The sequence below is a fragment of the Gavia stellata genome, chromosome 24, assembly GCF_030936135.1.
Source record: "Gavia stellata isolate bGavSte3 chromosome 24, bGavSte3.hap2, whole genome shotgun sequence".
NCBI lineage: Eukaryota > Metazoa > Chordata > Aves > Gaviiformes > Gaviidae > Gavia > Gavia stellata.
Genome location: NC_082617.1, coordinates 142,547 through 161,386, shown reverse-complemented (window position 1 = coordinate 161,386; position 18,840 = coordinate 142,547). Strand labels below are relative to the sequence as shown.

At 52.8% G+C, this 18,840-nt stretch overlaps 1 protein-coding gene and 1 long non-coding RNA gene across 2 annotated transcripts; both read right to left on the bottom strand.

Annotated features, from left to right (window-relative positions):
- Window positions 1-359: 359 nt before the first annotated feature.
- LOC132319083 (hydrocephalus-inducing protein homolog) lies at window positions 360-1,782 on the bottom strand. The gene is made up of 3 exons (XM_059828896.1): window positions 1,775-1,782; window positions 1,470-1,658; window positions 360-1,076 (listed from the first exon to the last, which is right to left on the bottom strand). The coding sequence occupies exons 2-3, from the start codon at window positions 1,536-1,538 to the stop codon at window positions 876-878; spliced, it is 270 nt and encodes an 89-aa protein (XP_059684879.1). The 5' UTR covers window positions 1,539-1,658; window positions 1,775-1,782; the 3' UTR covers window positions 360-875.
- A 7-nt stretch (window positions 1,783-1,789) lies between these two features.
- Window positions 1,790-5,340, bottom strand: LOC132319084 (uncharacterized). Its single transcript, XR_009484444.1, has 5 exons — window positions 5,214-5,340; window positions 4,572-4,700; window positions 3,689-3,822; window positions 2,767-2,887; window positions 1,790-1,902 (listed from the first exon to the last, which is right to left on the bottom strand). It is a non-coding gene; the product is annotated as an uncharacterized LOC132319084 (long non-coding RNA).
- Between the last annotated feature and the right edge of the window lie 13,500 nt (window positions 5,341-18,840).

Here is an 18,840-nt window from a genome sequence, read left to right as displayed (position 1 = left end):
GTGCTCTTGTGCAAGCACAGGAGCACTTCTCCTCTTCGTGGATGTAGCTCCTTCTTCTTGTTTACCATTCCACTGTCTCTTATCACATCAGGCTTTCAAGGACAGTTAGCGGTTCCCTCTGAGCCTTTCCTCTCATCAGAGACTGAGTTGCTCATGGGAACCAGATCGTGTCCCTTGTTACTAAGCCATTCCTCCACACTCTCACTGGCTAGAGATAAGGGTCTTCCTCTGTGCTCAATGCTTGGCTCTGGTTAAAGCCAGAGACAAGATGGTTACAGCTCTACTTGCAATTCAAACATCCCTGGGACGCTTCCTAGGTGTGGAAGCACTCATGTCCATACTGTTACCCACTGCCAGTTTCGAAGTCATGGCGGCTACACACAGACTGCCTTTGGGAATGCTCCATCTTTTATGCTGACTCCCAAACTGCCTGGGAACGTGCAGGCAGGCTGGGCCAGAGCCACAGGGACTGCTGGCAGCATACCACTACAGGTGACTGGCCTGCCGTGCCCAGGAAGGGGTCTGGTGGCTGTTTTGTCTGCTGGTACCAGCAGCAGGATTAGCCTAGATAGGCCCTTCCAGGTTTAGTTATCCCCTGCGAGCGTGCCAGCCGCTCTGCACCAGGGTGTTGCAGCCTGCAAACACGCCCATGCAAGGGGGAAGACGAGGGGAAACAGGCAGATTTCCCCCCATGCACCGAGAGGGAGCCACACCGCAGTGCCCTGATGCTCTCTGTGCCAGCTCCCCATTGGCATTTCAAAGCCCCTCTCAGAAGAGTGCGCTGCAGGGGAAACTGAGGCACCATGGGTACCGGGCTTGCAGAAAGCTCCATGTGCAGGCAGACCTCATCTCCTCCTCCCTGTGCTGGGCTCTTGTTACCACACTGCCCTGCCGCACTTCCTGGGGGTGACACCGGCTGATCTCACCTCTTCTGGGGGGGAAAGCCTGACTCGCACGTTGCAGCGCTGTCCTGGGGTCAGGGCTCCAGCCGAGGGCAGCACCTCGAAGACACAGGGCTTGGCCTTCAACTCCTGCAGCAGCTTCTGATGCACCCTCACTGGCAAAGGTTTGTCCACCTGAGCACAAAAAACAATTGTGGGAGGTCTCCTTGGTCTGTGAGGACAGACCCTCGGGTCCTGCAGTGCTCTGAGATACTGTCACGGTGCTGAGAGCATCCGCATCCAGACCAGCCGTGGCCACCACTGCTCTAGAACTGGAGGGAAGACATATAAGCAGGGCAGGCAGATGGGGAGGCACTGTCCTTGGAGGAGGAATGGGGGAAGGTGGCAGAGAAGTGAAGCATCAGCTAGTGAACAGGTCCAGGCAAACCAGATTTGCTCTGTACTCTCTAAAGCTTCCTCACACGAGCTGTAGCCCAAGTGCTCAGGCAGCCACAGGGGCAGAAAAGGCAAGAGAGGCAAAGAAAACTCAGCCAAGAAGTTAGGCGCTACACATTGTCTGTGCTTTACCTTCTTAACAGGCTCATTCATGGTGATGAACCATTTACAGGGGACCTGGAGGTGATTGTGGAGCTGCATGGTTTCTTCCTGGCACTGCCCACACTGGACAGGGAACTCCGGTCTGTCCCTGGAGAAGCAGAGGGACGGCACAGTCACATTGGGACGGAGGCGGACGTGAGACGTGGGGCTTCTGGCTGCCTAGTGAAGGACAGAGCATCCAGCTGAGAGCCCAAGTGACATCTACTGCTGTCCCCAACCTGCTGCCTGCCCCAAAAGGTGGTGCGGGCACAGGGAGGTGAGGGACCACGAGGTACCTTGATGGGCAGGAGCACGTCCACCGCTCCCAGTGGCAGGTTGACACTTGGTGGGTTGAAGCACACTTCGAATGTCTTGGTCTTGCAGCAGGGCAGGTGCTTCACATGGTCCAGGTCCACGCTGAAACCTTGAACAGATGAAAATAAAGCAGCTGAGACACTCAAGCGACAGGAAATGTGTCACAAGCATGTTAAGGCCATAGGGGTGTCCTGGCTGGCAGCTCTGTGAAGAAGAGGGCTCTTTGCCTCTCCAGAGAAGCCTGACACTCTTTCTCCCATGTCACCGCTCCAGGAGAAAGGCTTTTCACAGCCAGAATCCAAGGTTCGCACGGTCAAAAGGAAACATACTAGCTGAGGAGCGCTGGTAATTCCTTTATCAGGCATCCCAGGGAAGGATGCGCAGACCTCTCCAAAGGAGAACTTCCAGCTATGATTCCCCTGTGCTGTGGTGCTCCCTGGAAAACAACTTAGAGGAGACACCTGACCAGCCCTCAGACACAGCGAGTCACCGTTTGATGGCACTGCAGCCTTACCTCAAGGCCTGTTTCGGAAGCCTATTTTGATACACCAGAGGACCTCACAGGCTGTTTTCTCAATAAAGGCTGAACAGAAGTGCTGTGACATTATGAACGCCAAACCAAAGTACTTCCAAAACACCAAGGGGCCATCTGTTTGCAATGCAAACCCACTGCGTGCACAAAAACTCAAGATGCTGCTCACGGTAGCCAAGAGCAGAACATGCTGAGAGGTGACCACGGTGATCAGCACAGCTCGCCCCTGCAATCGCGTGTTAGGGCAGCCACAGGCAGGCCAGGTCTCTGGGCACTGCTGGCCAGGAGAACTCAGGCTCCAAGGCACCAAGCAGGGCATACTAAGGAGGACAAAGCTATACAAACAAGCACTCAGGAAAACTCCCCACGTCCAGTGGCTTAAGCTAATCTGTCAGAGACAGCTCCTTCAAGCCCACGTGAAGTCTCCCCAGCACTGGTTACCTGTGTCACACAGGCCACGTCCTTTGGACTGCCCGGTGTTGGTGATCTTCACGATGTGTGTGTGTGGATGTTCCCGAGAACGACATAGCCAAAGTCCAGGATGTACTCGGGCAGCTCAGCTCTGAAAGGAGGAGTAAGGAGAGCCCTTAAACCACAGCCTGGCTACGTTTCCAAGTGGATGGAAGATGCAAATAAAATGGATATTTCTGTATTCACTGCTGTAAAAGCTCAACTCTAGCCAGTGAAACCCAAGCCTGACCACCTGGTAATAAGTCTTTGGTAAGTCACAGGGAGGGTAGGTCCTAGGTTTTATCAGCTACCAATGGGACCTTAACAAAAAATTCATTTGTACTGCTCTGCAACCAGATCTGTCCCCAGAGGAGCACCGGTAAATGCAGTAATCAACACCTACAAGATTCATGGGAAGGTCCTTTGCCAGAGCAATCCCACTCAGGAAAACACCTAAACAATCTGTTTTGCAGAGCCTCTTCCTCCTGAACTGGAGCCTACGGTGCCCGTCCCTCCTCATGAAGGAGCAAAAGGAAGGACCAAGTTACCTAGGCAAGCCCTGCAGTCCCACCAGCACCCAAGCCACCTGATGTAGGGCTTGTCAAGGCTTTGTCAACCTGTGCCGTTCCCGGCTCTTTTTGCTTAGTGGGATCTGTTAGTTGGAACAAAGATGCCAGCTTTGAGTTGCCTCTTTCAGAGGTGGTCAGCAGGGATGCTGTCTGTGCTGTCTGGATGGGCTTGACGGTCAGCACTGGACCCCTTCAGCTCTAAGAACAGAACCCATCATCAGTGGGGAGCTGAGTGCCCAGCTATTCCCAGCTCTGCAGGCACAAGGAGCTCTCAGGAGCAGGGGTGTGCCGCTGGGTGTTGCCCTCAGGGTGCCTGGAGATAGGGTACGGGAGTCCCCACTAACTTGAGAAGCCTCCGACGAGCACGCTGGTCAAAGGCAGTGTCCTCCGAGGGACCGGAGGCGAGAGCTTTCTGCTGCTCCAGGGCGTGTTCCTCTATCAGCACCTGCTCCATCTGCATCTGCAGCCGAGTGTCGAACTGAGGAAAGCAAAGACAGTGGCTGGTTAGCAAAGGTCCTTCCCAAGGGAGAGGCTTGTCTCTGAAAGAGGATCCCACCCTGCTCTTGTTGAGAGGGGTGATGGGGTCCTCCTGTCTCCCTGCTCAGTGTCTCTGACACCTCCTGCTCTCTTAGACAGGACCTTATCTGGGGGGAAATGAACTCCAGCATCTTTGCCTGTCCGGTCACTGTTATAAAAGCTGATCTGGCCAGACAAACAGACAGACAAGCCAGGAACCTTCCAGCGCTCCAAGTATTTGCCTGCCCCCAGCCACTGCCAAAGCAGCTTGGACAAAAGCTCTCTCCAAAAAGGAACCACGACAAAGCTGGTGCCTCTTGGAGACAAACACTGACAGCACGGTCCCAGGGTGCAGTCACGCTGCTGCTATGAAGCTCTGTAAACCTGGCAGGGCTTGGGGTGTGAGCCACAAACACCCCAGCGATGACCTGCGTCTCCATTCACAGAGTACCATAAGTTCAATCACATGAGCATGGTCTTCAGGATCTCTCCCTGGGGTAGTCTGGAAGCTGGTGCATCTACAGGAGGGACAACTACCAGAGGTGGGCAGCCCCCGGGGCAACGCTGAGCTGATGCGTGATCATGGCCAGATGCGGGCAGGGAGGTCCCAAGTGCCAGCAGGGCCCCGGGAAGCCTCCTGCAGGGTGCAAGGGGCCCAAGTGACACGGCAGGAGGGTGGCACGTGCCAAATGGGGCAGCAGTCGTTCTCACCACGGTGCCCGAGTTGTCCGTGGGTGGCTCCACGGCCACAGCCTCCCCCAGAACCACTGCTTCATCCCTCTGGCTGTCTTAGTCCATCTTTGCTCTTGCCTCTGAGGATCTTCTCATACTGTTTGTTTCCTGAAGGAAGAAAACATCCACAAATAGAAGTGTGGGCACTGCACCATGCCCATTTAAGCTGGGAAGTTCCACTCCCCGGATGCTGGCCTCTCCCAGAAACAAACCCCTCGAGCAACCTATGCTGCTACTCCTCTCTGAATCCTGATGTTCACTCCCACCCATCTTCCTCCCCACAGAGGAGCATCTCATCCCCTGCAATGCGATGCAAAGCCAACCCTGACAAAATCCCTGCCAACCCGCATTACAGCTTTCCCAAACTTTTCTGTCTAGGCATCATCTTTGCAGGTCACCAACAGATACGCTGGCAAGCTCTGCAGTATGGTTCCCGGGGCAAAGCCCACATGGGCTCGTCTGCTAGACACTCAGGAAGCAAGCAGAGGGTTGAGTGTTGGTCTGACAGCCCTGAAACCTCCAGGCTTGCGGGAGATGGGTGGGAGCTGCCCTATGGGCATATGATATGACATGGGGGAAAAAGCCAGGGACCTACCTGGGGAGCAGACAGGCAGTGCTCACCTTTGGTGTTCCTGGGCAGGTCCAAGTAGGTCCGGGGAAAGACCCCCTCTCCTTTGAGGGAGATCTCTTTCGGCTCCAGGTGACCCACTTGGACCTGAAAAGTCCTGCAAAAGACTCCCGGCACTCCTGGCAGGTAGTAGACTTTCAGCACTTGCTCCTTGCCTGGTCCAATGTAACCCTGCAGGACATGAGAGAAGAGGGAGGGAATGCAAACCAAAGAGGGATTGGTGGAGGGATGGCTCAGACGATAGACACGCTGAGAAGAGAAGGCAGGTTCTCAAAGATAAGAAAGCATCAGACAACATCGCCTTCTAGCTCTCTTCTACCCAAAAGCTCAAGTCTCCTACACCAGGATGCACTGTGTCCTTCAGAGGGCCTGTAGGGATGCATTCCCACAGCACAGACTGCCCTGCGCTCAGCAGGAGCACAGCTCTTCTGCTAACGGTGTTTACCCTCTGCTAGCAAGAGCCAGACTGAAGAAATAAAAGCTCTTTTACCAGCCGCTGTGGAAGATGAGTGAAGTGCCTGTGCTCTCAGCAGAGCCAGCAGCAACCCTCACAGCACGTCGGTGGTTCCCAGGCTGCTGTCGAAGGGCCTCACCCCTTATTAACGACCCCAACCAAACATCTCCTGCCTGTGCGGTTACACCGAGGGTGCATGAGCCTGTCTGGACTCACGATGACCTGCAAACATACATCCCTGGAAACGCAGGAGCAGGGACTAGGATGAGATCTAGGGAAGAAGGTGTTGCCAGGAAGGTCACCTCCTCTCCGGGCTTCCAGAAGGACTGTCCGATCCCCGGGCTGGGCTCACGCCAGCCAGGTCGAGAGCAAACTCAAGCAGACGGCAACACAGCTCGGGGTGACAGGACACAGCCGCAGCTTTCCTCAGCTCGCCCTCTGCACGCGGGGCTGGACCCTCGGCTCCCCGCTCCCCTCCACGCTGCAGGGACAAGCTACTGAGCGGGACGGATCCTGCCACTTGGTCCCCCGAGCCCTTACTCCAGCACACAACACAGCTCCAGCGAAAGCGAGCCCTGTCAAGCTGCCAGGGCTGACAACGCTGTTACAGCAACAACTGCGCGGGTCCGAGCAGAGCTGTCTCTTCAGAAGCTTGCAGGAAGAGGGCATCAGCGTGTCATCCCTTGTAGGAGACAGGCATGAGGGAACGTGAAAGCCTTTTGGCTTCCTCTTCCCATTGCAAAAAGTGTCCAAGATAGGAACACTGCTTCAGCTCAAAGACATCCATGCAGGACTGAGAAGCTGGGATGGTGGGATGCTGCAAACTCCTCTCCTTGCTATTCCAGCCCTGCTCCTCCCTGGCCCCCTCACTGCCCCACAAAGCTGCTGCAGAGCAGCAAAGCTGGAGGAGTGAGGGACCGGTACAGGGGCTGTTACAGTTTCTGGACAAAGAGCGTCATGCCCAAGCCAGAGAGTATTGAAGTCTCACCCGGTCAGTGCTGGCAGGGGGCAGGCAGGGTTTGTTACAGGCATGGATGAGGACTAAGTCCTCTCCGATCACACAACCCGGGTACGGTGACCCTCGGGAGAGCCTGCACCGGCCAGCGCCAGTGCCGGCACAACCAGAGAGCTCAGCAGCTGGGGTCCGGAGAGCTACCAAAGCACTCGTGCCTCCTGCCCGTGGCTGCTGAATGACAGCAGAGCCACCCGCCAGCAAAGGCCATTCAAGGCAGTCTATTAGGACCGCGCTTGCCTGACCTTCTCTGCCCCCCAGCAGCAATTGCTTACAGCCCTCTCTCTCCTGGCTGCTTTTGTGGGTTTTTTCATGGCTTTTTTCCCTTTTTTCCCTACAACCCTCTCCTAGGCAGCCTGACAAAGGGCCAGGGTTAATCGCTTGTGCTACCTCCGTACTCACCGTGCTGGGCACGACCAGGGGCACGCCGGGCAGAGGGCTGTCGGCAGTGGCCGCGCTGGGGCTGAGCACCGCATAGGTGAATCCCACCTTGCCGCTGTTCTGCAGGGTGACCTCTGCTTTGGTGACTTTGTTAAACAGCTGAAGAGAGGACAGAGGAGCGGGAAGTTACAGACACAGGCCTGATGCTGGGAATCTCCTTCCTCTTTCATTGGCTTGAAAGGAAATGAACACAGCGCAGCAGCAGGGACCGCAGAGGACATATGGGCACTTGACTCTCCCGGGTTAACCCGGGGAACCCACAGCTGCTGGGTACCTCTTAGCCCGACACAGGAACAAATATTTACGGCAGCACGGAGGTGCAATAACAACCATGTAAAGACCAGTAACAAAGACACCAGGGGATACAAGCCCTCTGCGCTTTAAGGCGTCATCGAACAGCTAGCTGAAACAAAGAAGGAGGCATCAAGGCACTTCAGAGGAAAAGCCACCTGCATACAAGTACTTGCAAGCAAAACACCAGCAAAAAGGGAGACAAATGGTGCAACACATGCAAGACCAAGAGCTGGAAGTATCTGTGGGGTTTTTAACCAAAAAGAAGTGAAGTGGGGATTATTCTGGGACATTCTCTCCAGTTTCAGCGACAGGAAGTCCAAGTTAACTCCCTCCCTGGTTTCTTTTGTTGATTAATCAAGAGCACTGAAAAAGAGCATCTCCTTGCACCTCAGGCTTTAGGAGCAGATCAGTGTGTGGATGTCTCGGGGCATGTCCCTCTCGAGATCACTGCTGGGATCCTGCCTGCCCCAGGAGGCAGCGTTAGTAACCTTGAAGAGGAGCAATTCCCAACTTTGGGGCGGATGGAGATGGCCATTAAAAACCACCTTGGATGCAGGACGTATCACTCAAAGGTTGTACTTCCAAGCCATACAGCTGATAAAGTAGCTGGGAAGGGGAGAGAGCCCTAGACCTAGGTGGGCAGCAACCCGACGGTGATGGTTTCAAAGACTGCTGCCAAGAGAAGTGCACAGTACCTTCCGCCCGCAGTCGATCTCCGTGGTGTCTAGGAGGTAGTCGATGAGCGAAGCCTCCCCACTCAGCGCGATCTCGTAGGTCGGGCCTCCCTCCACCTTGCACAGCGCCGTGACGCTGGCGACGATGTTTGTGTGGCCAAAGAAGGTGAATGTGACCCGCTGGCTCTCGCCCGGCTGCAGCACACCATACAGCGGCAGGATGTCAAAAACCTGGAGGGAGGGGAGGAGAGATCAAGATGTCGAGCATCCAAATTGATGCAGAAGAGCCGTGGCTTGAAGCAAAGGGCAGACATGACTGGAGAGGCCTGCTCCTCAAACACAGGCAAAATCATCCTCATCTCATCCTGCATCCATGACACTTTCCAGTGGAGAAACCATGGGAAAAATCTCCCATACTCACCAATTAATACATTCATTAATACACTACATCAAAGTAACTTGGCAGGTCTCTTCTCTCTCTCTCGCCCATTTGCATGCTGCTCTCTCAAGATGCCACAGCAAAATTTACTGCAAAAATTTCCTATCGACCACTTGATTAGTAACAGCAGGATGAATAATGCCCTCCATAGGTGCCGCACAGGTAACGTCCTTGGCCAACCCTACGACATGTCCTGCACGGCTTCTCCAATGACCGGTTGATTCAGCAGTGCTGTGCGACGTGCTGGGAGGGCTGTGACACCACTCTGTGAGCAGCTGAGGGCCACCAGTGGGAGCGAGGGCTACATAAGCAAGTCAGATTCCCATTTACCTCCTCCACTCCCAAGGCGAGGGGCTCTGCCTCCATGAATGGCATCAACTCCTTGATCTTCACCAGGCTCTGAGTCTCTGCAGCACCCTCCATCTCTGCAGCGCCTTCCAGCTCCGCAGCAGTGGACGGTAGCAACTGGAAAACAAGCACCATGAGCTGCAGAAAGCAGGCTGGGTGAGACCACTCTGCTGCAGGCTCCACCACCTCACCAAGCCAGGAGCAGCTGAGATGGGACCTGGGCGCAAATCAAGCAGGGGTATGCCCATGCCATCAGTTGAGCATGGGTCCAAGCCCACCCACAGATGAGACACGGGCTCCATCTGCACTTCCTACACGCAAGCTGGCATGAGGAAGCTGCGTGCGCCCCACACTGAGTCCTGGCAGAGACCTCAAGGGTACTTTGCACCCTTGTGCCAGCCCGGCTTTGCTCACTCCTGCCCGAGGAACACACCGAGAACCCCATGCCGGGACAAGTTTGGTTTTCTGTGACAAAAAGAGGAACACAACTGCAAGTGAGACGTATTAAAAACAGGAAAATAAGGACTTAGAAAGTGCTCAGCACAACTATCCTGTTTCAGATGGTGCTTATGTTTCATCTCACGCACTCATCAGTGCTGGAGAGCTGAGGATCTCTGCTCGGTCATTCTTCTCCAACAGCGCCTTCCTGAAGAAGGCAGCTGAGATGTTTTTCTGTCTTGCAGCAGCCGAGAGCTGGTATTGAACCTCAAAGGCTCCGTCTCTCAAGAGGAACCTCATCCCTGGGCTTCTGACCCCTATTTATAAAAGAGGGCTTTGTGACTGCTCTTCAAGTTTAAGATCACCCCCTTGTTCACTAATGTCAAGAAGTGCTTTGTGCTGTGGCCTTGACTTCAGCAGAATCTGCAAGACTATTTACAGGACATCCTTGGACCTAGTCAGAGGCTCCATCTCCCCAGTAGATAAAGCACTGGGGAGGGAAGAGTTTCCTCTCATCTCAATGCTCTTTCTACTGTCTCCACATTTTCAAACTTAGCAAAGCTTTGCCAAGCGTATATTCCCAAAGATGCTAACCCACATCTTTCCTAGGCCTGTGGTCTCCCACCTCCCCACGGAGGTTATATGGAGATTGCCTTGAGAGAGTGACACAAGCAGAAGACCAAACTGCAATCTAGAAGCATCCTTTGAATCCAGAAGAATCCTTTGAAGCAACTTTGGATCCTACTTAGACAGGTCCACTTGTATTTCCCTGGTTTACTTTCTGGGCATACATGGCAACAAAGCAGGAAATAAAGATGATTTCATGCTTCTATCCAAAAACATTCAGCCACACTATTCTTTACATCTACAGGCTATCATTTCTCCTGATTCAGAAAAAATGTGCAGAGTTACAACATCAAAACTGCTGATATTTGAATGTAAGCAGGTGCAGCTCCCCTCCTTGAACTTCATGTCAACACTGGCTCTTTCAGAGCCTCTCGGGCTCTCTTACACCCTTTTCTCAACAAAGTGCCAGCTCCTACTAGTACCAAGGTCAAGCTCCAAAGCAGCGAGCTTCACCAGGAAGGTCAGCACATCAAAAGCAACTTTGTCTGCAAAGCCTTCTTTTTATAAAAAGTTGTCTCTGCGGCCATCACTGCAACACCGGCTCTTGGGGGAAGGCAGAAGCGTGAAAGCGGGTGGCTCCAGCTGGGCTTGAGAAGGTGCTACATGCAGATCAGTACTTGGTACAGCTTGAGACGGAAAGGAAACTGGAAGCCCTCACATCATGATGCAGATAAAAGCCTCCTTTGATGTTGTAAACAAAAAAACCCCAAACCAAACAAAAACAACAAAAAAACAACCCCAAACCCAAAGTGAGTCAGGAGAATCTGAGTGGCCTTCTCCAAGCAAAACTATCCTATTTCTCCCTCCCCAGAAGCCCCGTGTCCAGCCGCTGGCCCTGATGCCCAGCCCGCTCTCAGGGCATGTGGCAGCAGGGCAGCAAAAAGGGAGGTTGGCACGAGCACGGCTTTTTGGTGGCAAGCTGGGGGAGGCAACGCAGGTGGTAGGTGCAGAAGAAAATCTACCTTTGCTTCCAGGGAGTCCTCTGCAACTGCTGGCTCCTGGGCAGGATCCCCTGCTGCTGCCAGGGCTTTGGCCGGCTCCTCCGCACCCCCGTCCCTGGAGCTGCTCTCTGCAGACGCTGAACGCTCCAACTGGCCTTCCTCCTTCCTTGGTGGTTGGGCTTTGATGAAAAATTTAGGTGCTGGAGGGCTAAACCTGGAAAAGAACATAACTTTGGTCACGAACCTGCAGCGGGAGGGAGGGGAGCCTGCACCAGCGGCCCCTTGGCAGGATGCAGCCCCTGGGTGGGCACTGGTGGTGTGAGCTCAGTGATGGGTCTGACCCAGCAGCTCCGAAACCAGGATGGAGCAGGACAACGCTTGGGGCTGCCCAGGGACGATGCTGCTATAGCGGCTGTGCAGGCAGCTGGCAACTGGCTGCAAGGAGAAATGGAAGAGGACAGAGGCTTGTAGGGAGGTAAAAAGCGCAGCAGGAAAGGAAGAGACACAAACTGTGCAAAAAGGTGAGGCTGAGATGCAAAGGGGCAGATCTGGACCGCGATAAGCCAGTACAGACCCACCGGTGCTCTCCTGAAAGCACCCACCACCACGGACCATGCCTTCCTCACCCAGAGGGCCAAAGCAAGAAATTTTGCAGCTCTACTACACCTTTATCCTGAATATTTCCCCTGATAATTACCCGCAGCCGTAGGTCACTACGAGCAAGCAGCGATGCTGGTGGCTTTCTCAAAGTGTGATCAGGCAGGAGCAGGGGTGGAGCCCGCAGCCTGCTGTGCCCTGACCGGACAGAGCCCAGCACCGCTCGGGGCACCCACGAAGCCCAGCGTGGGACACCCTCGCACGCGCAAGGCAACGTGGAAAGACACGTTGAGCAATTCCAGGCAGAGACTCGCAATTAAGCAGCCCATTGATCCCTGATGAGTGCCAAAGCAGCAGCGATTAGTGCTTTGGGGAAGGAAGCTCTGGTCATTTTTAATCAATACACAGCAAACGCCGATGACAACATTCAGCTCCCTGCTGTGCCACAGGTATTCCCCGGTTGCAAAACAACGGCTCCAACAGCACCTCGCGCTAAAAGGGCAGCAGCTCTGCTGAAAGAAGGTTGGAACCGACGTGGCACTTACTGACAGCGTGGTTACCTCCCCAGCAGTTTATAAACGCAAACCGGTTGAGGACCAATTTGGCAAATGATTCACAAAGCAGTTCAACGGCTCGTTTTACAAACAGAGCTGAGTTTATGGTTTGACCAACATCTCTCAGGAAAAAGTAGATGGTATAACTTTTTCAAACGTTCCCAGGTGACTCAGATTATATTCCCCGTTTTAAATCGCACAGGAACTCTGCTCCTATTTCTAATGCCACACACTCGAACCATGCCTGCCTGTCACTGTGCCTATTTGCAAGTGTTCCCCATAGGCAAACAAGGCAGATTTTTTTACAGCAGTCTGGATGCTTCCTTCCCAGCTGGGAATTTGGTGCCTTTACTGACATGCTCCCAAATGAATATTTCTCCTTAGCTTTGTAGCTTATTATTTAAGGCTGCTTTTCTTTTCTGGATTAGAGGCTCTGCTCTTCACAACCCCCAGGAGGTCTCACCTGACTTGTCCTTCCTGCAACCACATGCAAGAACAAGGCTTGGCCCAGGCGACCTTCCCCAAACAGGGACCGTTGAGCAGTGGTGCTCTCACCCCTCCCCAGCCCTCCCTCTGCCTCCTGCTGGGACCCCATGGGGGACCCCAAAGACGACCGCGGCACTGTCTGCGTGGAAGAACAAACCAGGACTGGAGGGGACGAAGGCGTTCGCTTGCCCCTGCAGAGCATCACCCATCTCCAGGCCCATCTGCACAACCTTCGCTCCTCTCATCCGAGGCACCTTAATATGTGTTGGGGTGCACCGATGGGTGACCAAACTGCTCAACACCTCCAGCAGCCACTAACTTGGGCATCTACATAAGGATGAAATAAATTGAGCTCAGCTGCAACAGCAGTGCCTCTGGGCAGCCTGCAACTGAACACTACTTCTCCTGGGTGAGCAGGGACATGCCTGCAGCATGGGAGTACAAATATCCAGGGCCAGGAGCACCTAGAAGCCCTCCAGCTACGCACCAGGCCACGCACCAGTTCAGCGCATGAGCCTGGCCATCATCACAGCGGCTGTCCCAAAACTGCTACCTGTGAGCCATCCTAGCGAGGAAATGAAACTGCGGCTCTTAGAGTGCTTCTGATAAATACTGCGGGTTAATAACAACTCCTGAGAGTTGTTAATAACAACTCCAGCTCCTTTGCAGAGCCCCATGAAATCTCCCTGTGAGCTGAAGTCCTCCCCAAGCTGCAGTGCTGTAGAGAGCTAAAGGGTTCCCCCCACTTTGCCCCTGCCTGCCTCCCTCTCTGAGTCAGGAGGTGTAGATTTATGGTGATACCTCCTCAACATCCCAAAGTCCTCACCTGGGCTGTTTGAACACAGGGGCCATACTCTCGTAACCCAATTGCTACTTGTTTGTTGAGTGGGCAAAGACAATCCACCTGCTTCTGCGAGCAGCACGGCAATCTGTCAGAGTTCAAGGATCATCTGGGCAATGTTCTTGGGCATATGGTTTCGTTTTAGATAGTCCTGCGAGGAGAAGGGAGTTGGACTCAATAAACCTTATAGATCCCTTCCAACCTGAGATATTCTATGATTCTGTGAATCAATGCTCCTGGCAGCTACGAGGGCAGCAGGAATGGTGGTTCTTCACACTGTGGCTATTTTCAGGGATGAAGAGATGGGCCAGCTGGATGAGAGATGATTTTTTCTTTTTTAACAGTGTCATTTTATCGCACCACGGAATGGCTCCTCACCTACAGCACATGGAGCTGGTGGCTGTGGCCAAAGAAACCATTGGCAAAGAAGCCATTGGGGACCACAACACTGGCTTTGGCCAACTGACTTTTAGAGGAACAGCAAGCATTGCTTCTACTCCACGCTGGGACAACCTCCTGCCTCCTCAGTGATACAACAGGAAAACAGCACTGGCACATGCCGGGCAGATCCCACCCTTTCTGAAAAAGAAATGCGTGATGATGTCTTGGGAAATATCTCCCTGACTGGTACTCTCCTCGTCTGCCTTAAACCAGCCAGTAAGCCGCAAGGGATCTGAAGCCAACCCAAAACCCTTGCTGTCCATCCACCATCCCAGTATTAGCCTCTCGAGGGGAAAGAGGGGCTGTACAGAAGGAGGAGCATCAGCTTCACTGTCCTGGCAGAGTCCAGCCTCACACAGGACAAAATCCCCGTTCTCTGGAAGGGTTTTTGATGTAAATCCCTGTCTCGGCAGCAGCCAGCTCCGGGCGGATGATGGGACTGGCAGGGAGCTGAGCTCTCCATCACCTGTCTGCTAGCAAGCACCTTGGACTAGAAGGAATCAGCACAAAAATCCCCAGTGCAGATTTATACCCAAAAACATGTGAAGATTTGACACAGGGATTCAAATTTGGCTTGAGCTCCCACTCCTAAGAGCGTAAAGATTTCTCAGCTCCCCTGTGAAGACAGGGATGCACCAGCAAAGAGCACAGCAATACTAGAAATGACACTCTTGGGCAGAGTGATGCCAGTGGGTTCAGACGGGTTTTCCCTTAAGGAAAGCTGCGTGATGCAGAGCTTGCAGGATGTAGGAAAAGTGTAATGGGTGAGAAACAGCTGGAGAGATTAAGAGAAACGAGGTCTGGAAAAATCAACATTTTGTTTCATAAACAGTAAAGCTCTGCGGAGACGGGGCCTTGAGCAGCAGCCCAGCAGCAATTAAAGCATGAGCCATCCAGGCAGCACGGGCGTAATGGCATTTATAGGGAGAGGGATGCTGTTTGCAGTGCAAACGTACCTTGGGTTCCCACTGTGTGCCTTGGGTAATGAAGACGTTCAGAAAGCAAAGAGAGAAGTCGGCTGCTCCCCAGGTTCCCTAGCTGAACATCGCTGGCAGAGCAAGAAGTCACCTTCCAGCCAGCATTTGCCGGCCAGCTGTAAAACCAGAAGGCAACGCCCGTCCAACCTCAGCCCACTCAGGGCGTGGATGACACATGGACATCTCCCAAGCTTTGTCCTGATGGCACAGGACAAAGCCAGGGAGAGAATCAGCTGCCTGACAGCACCTCAGGGGGGATGTGCAGCGCTTTTCACCCAAGCAATGGGTTCTCCTTCACCTCCCTTGCCCTAAATCCACGCCTCCAACACCCTGGGGCTGCTCCCCCATCTGCCAGGGCAAAGGAAAGCTCTCGGGGTCTGTCACGCTCATACAAAGGAGGAGGCTGAGCCTCAGAAAACCCAAGTGTAATACTTGAAGTGATTCCCACGCAGCCGTTCTGGGCTCCAACCTCCGTCACCATGGCCCAGGTAAAAGTCCTCCAGGTGCTCAACACTGAAACCGTTGGTCAGAAGCCCCGGGGCAGCAGAAGCTGTCTCAAACCTGCAGCTTCCCAGCAAATGAGCTGGGAAAAAGCAGTGTCGTGCTGGAAGGCACAGAGCTGGAGGGGACATGGTGAGGGTCACCATGCTGAAGGTGAACGTAGAGAAGAAGCAAGTTTACAGACACATTTCAAATAGGAAATCATCACCCTCCAACCTTTGTTCTGATAAAGCATCACTGTACCACACCTAGTATACGGGTTTATGTCTCTAATACAGACTTGGTAACAACATATGCTCACTCACTCCTGGCTCCAAACCCCTCCTTGGCACTCACTGTATTTACTTTTTAACCTTTCCGGAGGGGAACAGGTCGCAAATTTCCCCAAGTCTCCCTTGCTTCAGCTCCCCAGTGCCTCTGTCCATGAGTACAGAGCCTCTCCGTAAGCCGTTCACGGCAGCCGGACTGCCACCCCAGAAGTAAAGCCTGCCTGGCATCCAGCCCTTGCTCCAAGAGACTCCGTCTCCAAAAAATAAGAGGCCACTTCTCTGTTACACCGAGCAAACCGCTCCTCGGCTGCTGCCAAACCACACGCAGCTGAAGGACACCTTCAGCAGCACATTTCCATCACGACTCAGTCCTCCTTTTCTGAGTTACCCATGGGATTGAAGCAGGAGAAAGAGCACCCATAGGGCTACCAAAGCCCAAAACATACTGCCCCAAGGAGCTGATAGCACTGCGGGGTGAGAAGGGGGGATGCTCTACTGTCACCCATCCCAGACTCCCTGCCATCAGGGGCATGGTGGACATAGGCATTTTGGATGTATATTCTCGCTGCTCATGTTGCTACCTCTCCCCTCCGGTGGCTGACAGAGCACTGCTGTCAGATTTTTGCCTTGCACTGTTTCTCACTCTCTACGTTTTCCATTTCTTCCTTCTTATAAAACCAACAACAAAGCAAAAAAACTCATCAAGTATAACACAGACTTGGGGTTGTGGGGGTTTTTGTCAGTAACAAGGCTGGGATCTGGCTCGCAGGGTCCCTGCAGTGCAACCTGCCAGGGGACATGGACGGAGAGAGGGCAGAGGCATGAGGAATTACTAATGCTATAGGAAGATCCACTTGGGTGGAGAAAGACTGCTGGTTTGTTCAAAACAAATTGGCTGAAAAATCCTGGACGGACAGGAAAGAGTCATCTTCTACATGTTTAGCCCAACAATCCCTTTCCCCAAAGAATCTCCTGGCAATTCATTAGGCTGGATTTGTAGCCAAGACTCTCCCACTCTCCAGAGACGTCAGATCAACACATGGAGGGGGCCTGACATGTGCCACGAATGTGCAGAGCCCCTGCTGATCCATCCTGGCACACGGAGCGCAAGGCGTGTGTTAGCTCTATCCCAGGGAGGGAACATGGCTCGCGTGAAGGGGACAAAGAGGTGATGCAGGAACAGCAATGCTCACAGGAAATGACAAGACATGGATCCTTAATAAAGGATAAAAACTCTAGAGAACAGCTAAGTTTGGGGGTGAGCCTTTGGCAGCCTTTGTCACAGGTCTCTAAGAAAATCCTTGTATATCCCTTGGATTTAATGTCTTCCTTTTGATGGGAATCCCAAACAAAGCTGAGGAGCTGGGTACTGCCCTTAGAAAGGGGGACAAATCTGTCTTTCAAGAAGAAACCTTTAAGATAAGAAAGATGATGGAATGTTTGAAATTGACTCCAGATCTATTATCTCCTGCTGGGCCATTCTGGAGATCCTTTCCAACACTGCAGAAAACATCTGGGTGCAAAGGCTTAACTCAGCTTTGAGCTATCAAAGGTCCAAGAGATAAGGAGAGCCTATTCTCACTCTGTCTCTAACCACAGAGAAGAAGAGTAACCAGGAGAGATTTATGGCTCAGCAGTGTCAGAGAAGGGGCATGGGTTGGTGTGAGTTGGGCATGTCCAGCCACACAGCAACGGTTGGACTCTGCTGCTTCTATGATTGCTCTGCTCAAAGTCGCAGCAGTGACTGAAGAGTAAGGAGGAAAAAATGGGTTGAACAATTAGAAGAAAAAAGAAAAGAGATCTAAGCACACAGCATCTTCTGCAGGCAGAGAAACAACACTTTTCTCTCCTGGCCAAAATAAATGTGTGTGTGTGTCTGATTGACGCTGGGAGTCTCTGATGATCGGCTCCAGCAAGGTTAGATGTATGGACGGTTAAATTCTATTGATCTCACCTTCATGGGACCTCGTGTTTGATTCCCTCAGTGTCAGACTGAGTGACCTTGATCGGACAATTTAGAATACCAACAGTGCTTAATGTGGACCAGAAATAACATCTGACATGTTGCCCTTCTGCAGGGCTCTTCATGAGCAATTTGAGGTGTGAATAGCTTGGAGACAGTCTTCATTTCCAGCTCTGCCACAGAGGATCACATGGTGTCTGCTGAGGGACCCAGAGAGAGTACATTACTGCTTAATTAAAATGCAGAGCAGGAAAGGGAGCTGTTGTAACATCCACAGTGCTAACGAGCCAGCAAAGGGGCTATGCCAAACCCTTTGGAGACGAGGCTGCTATCCTGCCAGATGCTCCGGACCCTCAGCTGCTACCGACTCAGCAGAGCTGGGTGACTCTGCGTCCACTGGAAGAATGAGCACCTGCAGGCTCAGGTCCAGCAAAGCCTTTTTAGGTGGAGACCGGGGTAATTAAAAGCTGAAAACTGATTCAGCATTTACATTTCCAAAAACCTAAACTGGTTCTAAAAAAAGAAGAGTCAAGATAAACAGGCAATCGGCCAACAAGTGGCTCCAGAGGAAATTAATTCCACACAGGCTTTGCTGTAATAAGTTTGTTTCTCTTACTATAAAATACATGCATTGTTCTATCATCAAAATTAGATTTTCCCTTTAGCTGGTAATTAAACCCTAATCTCATTTACCAGGAGATGACAGGGGCCTCCAAGCAGAGCTTACAGCCCTGCTCCTCTTCCCCTGCCCACCTCTCTCCACCTGCTTTTGCAGACTTTCCTCTGCATTTTAGGGTCTGTTCTTGAAGGTGCCGTGCATCAGGAAGGGCCACACTAAAGACTTCTTGTTGTTGCTTGCCAAGACCCAGCTGTGAATGGGCTACCCCAATGCCCAGGTCTTCTCCCCCAAGCCCTCCTCATAGCCATAGCTAATTTCCACTTCCCAGTAGGTTGTCTCCTCTGAGACAGATCCCAATGCCCTAAACAAAACTGTTTATTGAGGATCTCCGGTATTTGTAATAGCAGCACTTCAATGCACACTGGCTAACTTTGCTCGGTTTCCTAAGGCATTATGGAAAACCCATTTGCTACTGTAATCAAAACTGCCCAGACTAGACTTTTGTACTACGTAGAGAGGCCACAGCAGGAGGAACTGCTAGAAATGTGTTTATAGATCTGCTCCAGCAGGACTGCACGATTGGCTTGGAAACCACAGACCAGTGCTGGGTGGCCCTGCTCCCAGGGGATGTTCAGACAAGTCCTCCCACCAACACCTACAGCTGTACCCGAAGCTGCAGCAGAACCTGCCATTTCGCTGGAAGA

Bases quoted from the DNA above. Each gene is read 5' to 3' on its own strand.
- LOC132319083 (XM_059828896.1), bottom strand. From the start codon at position 1,538: ATGCAGCTCCACAATCACCTCCAGGTCCCCTGTAAATGGTTCATCACC. The intron at 1,077-1,469 runs GTAAAGCACAGA...TTTTGTGCTCAG, and splicing joins TGAATGAGCCTGTTAAGAAG to GTGGACAAACCTTTGCCAGT.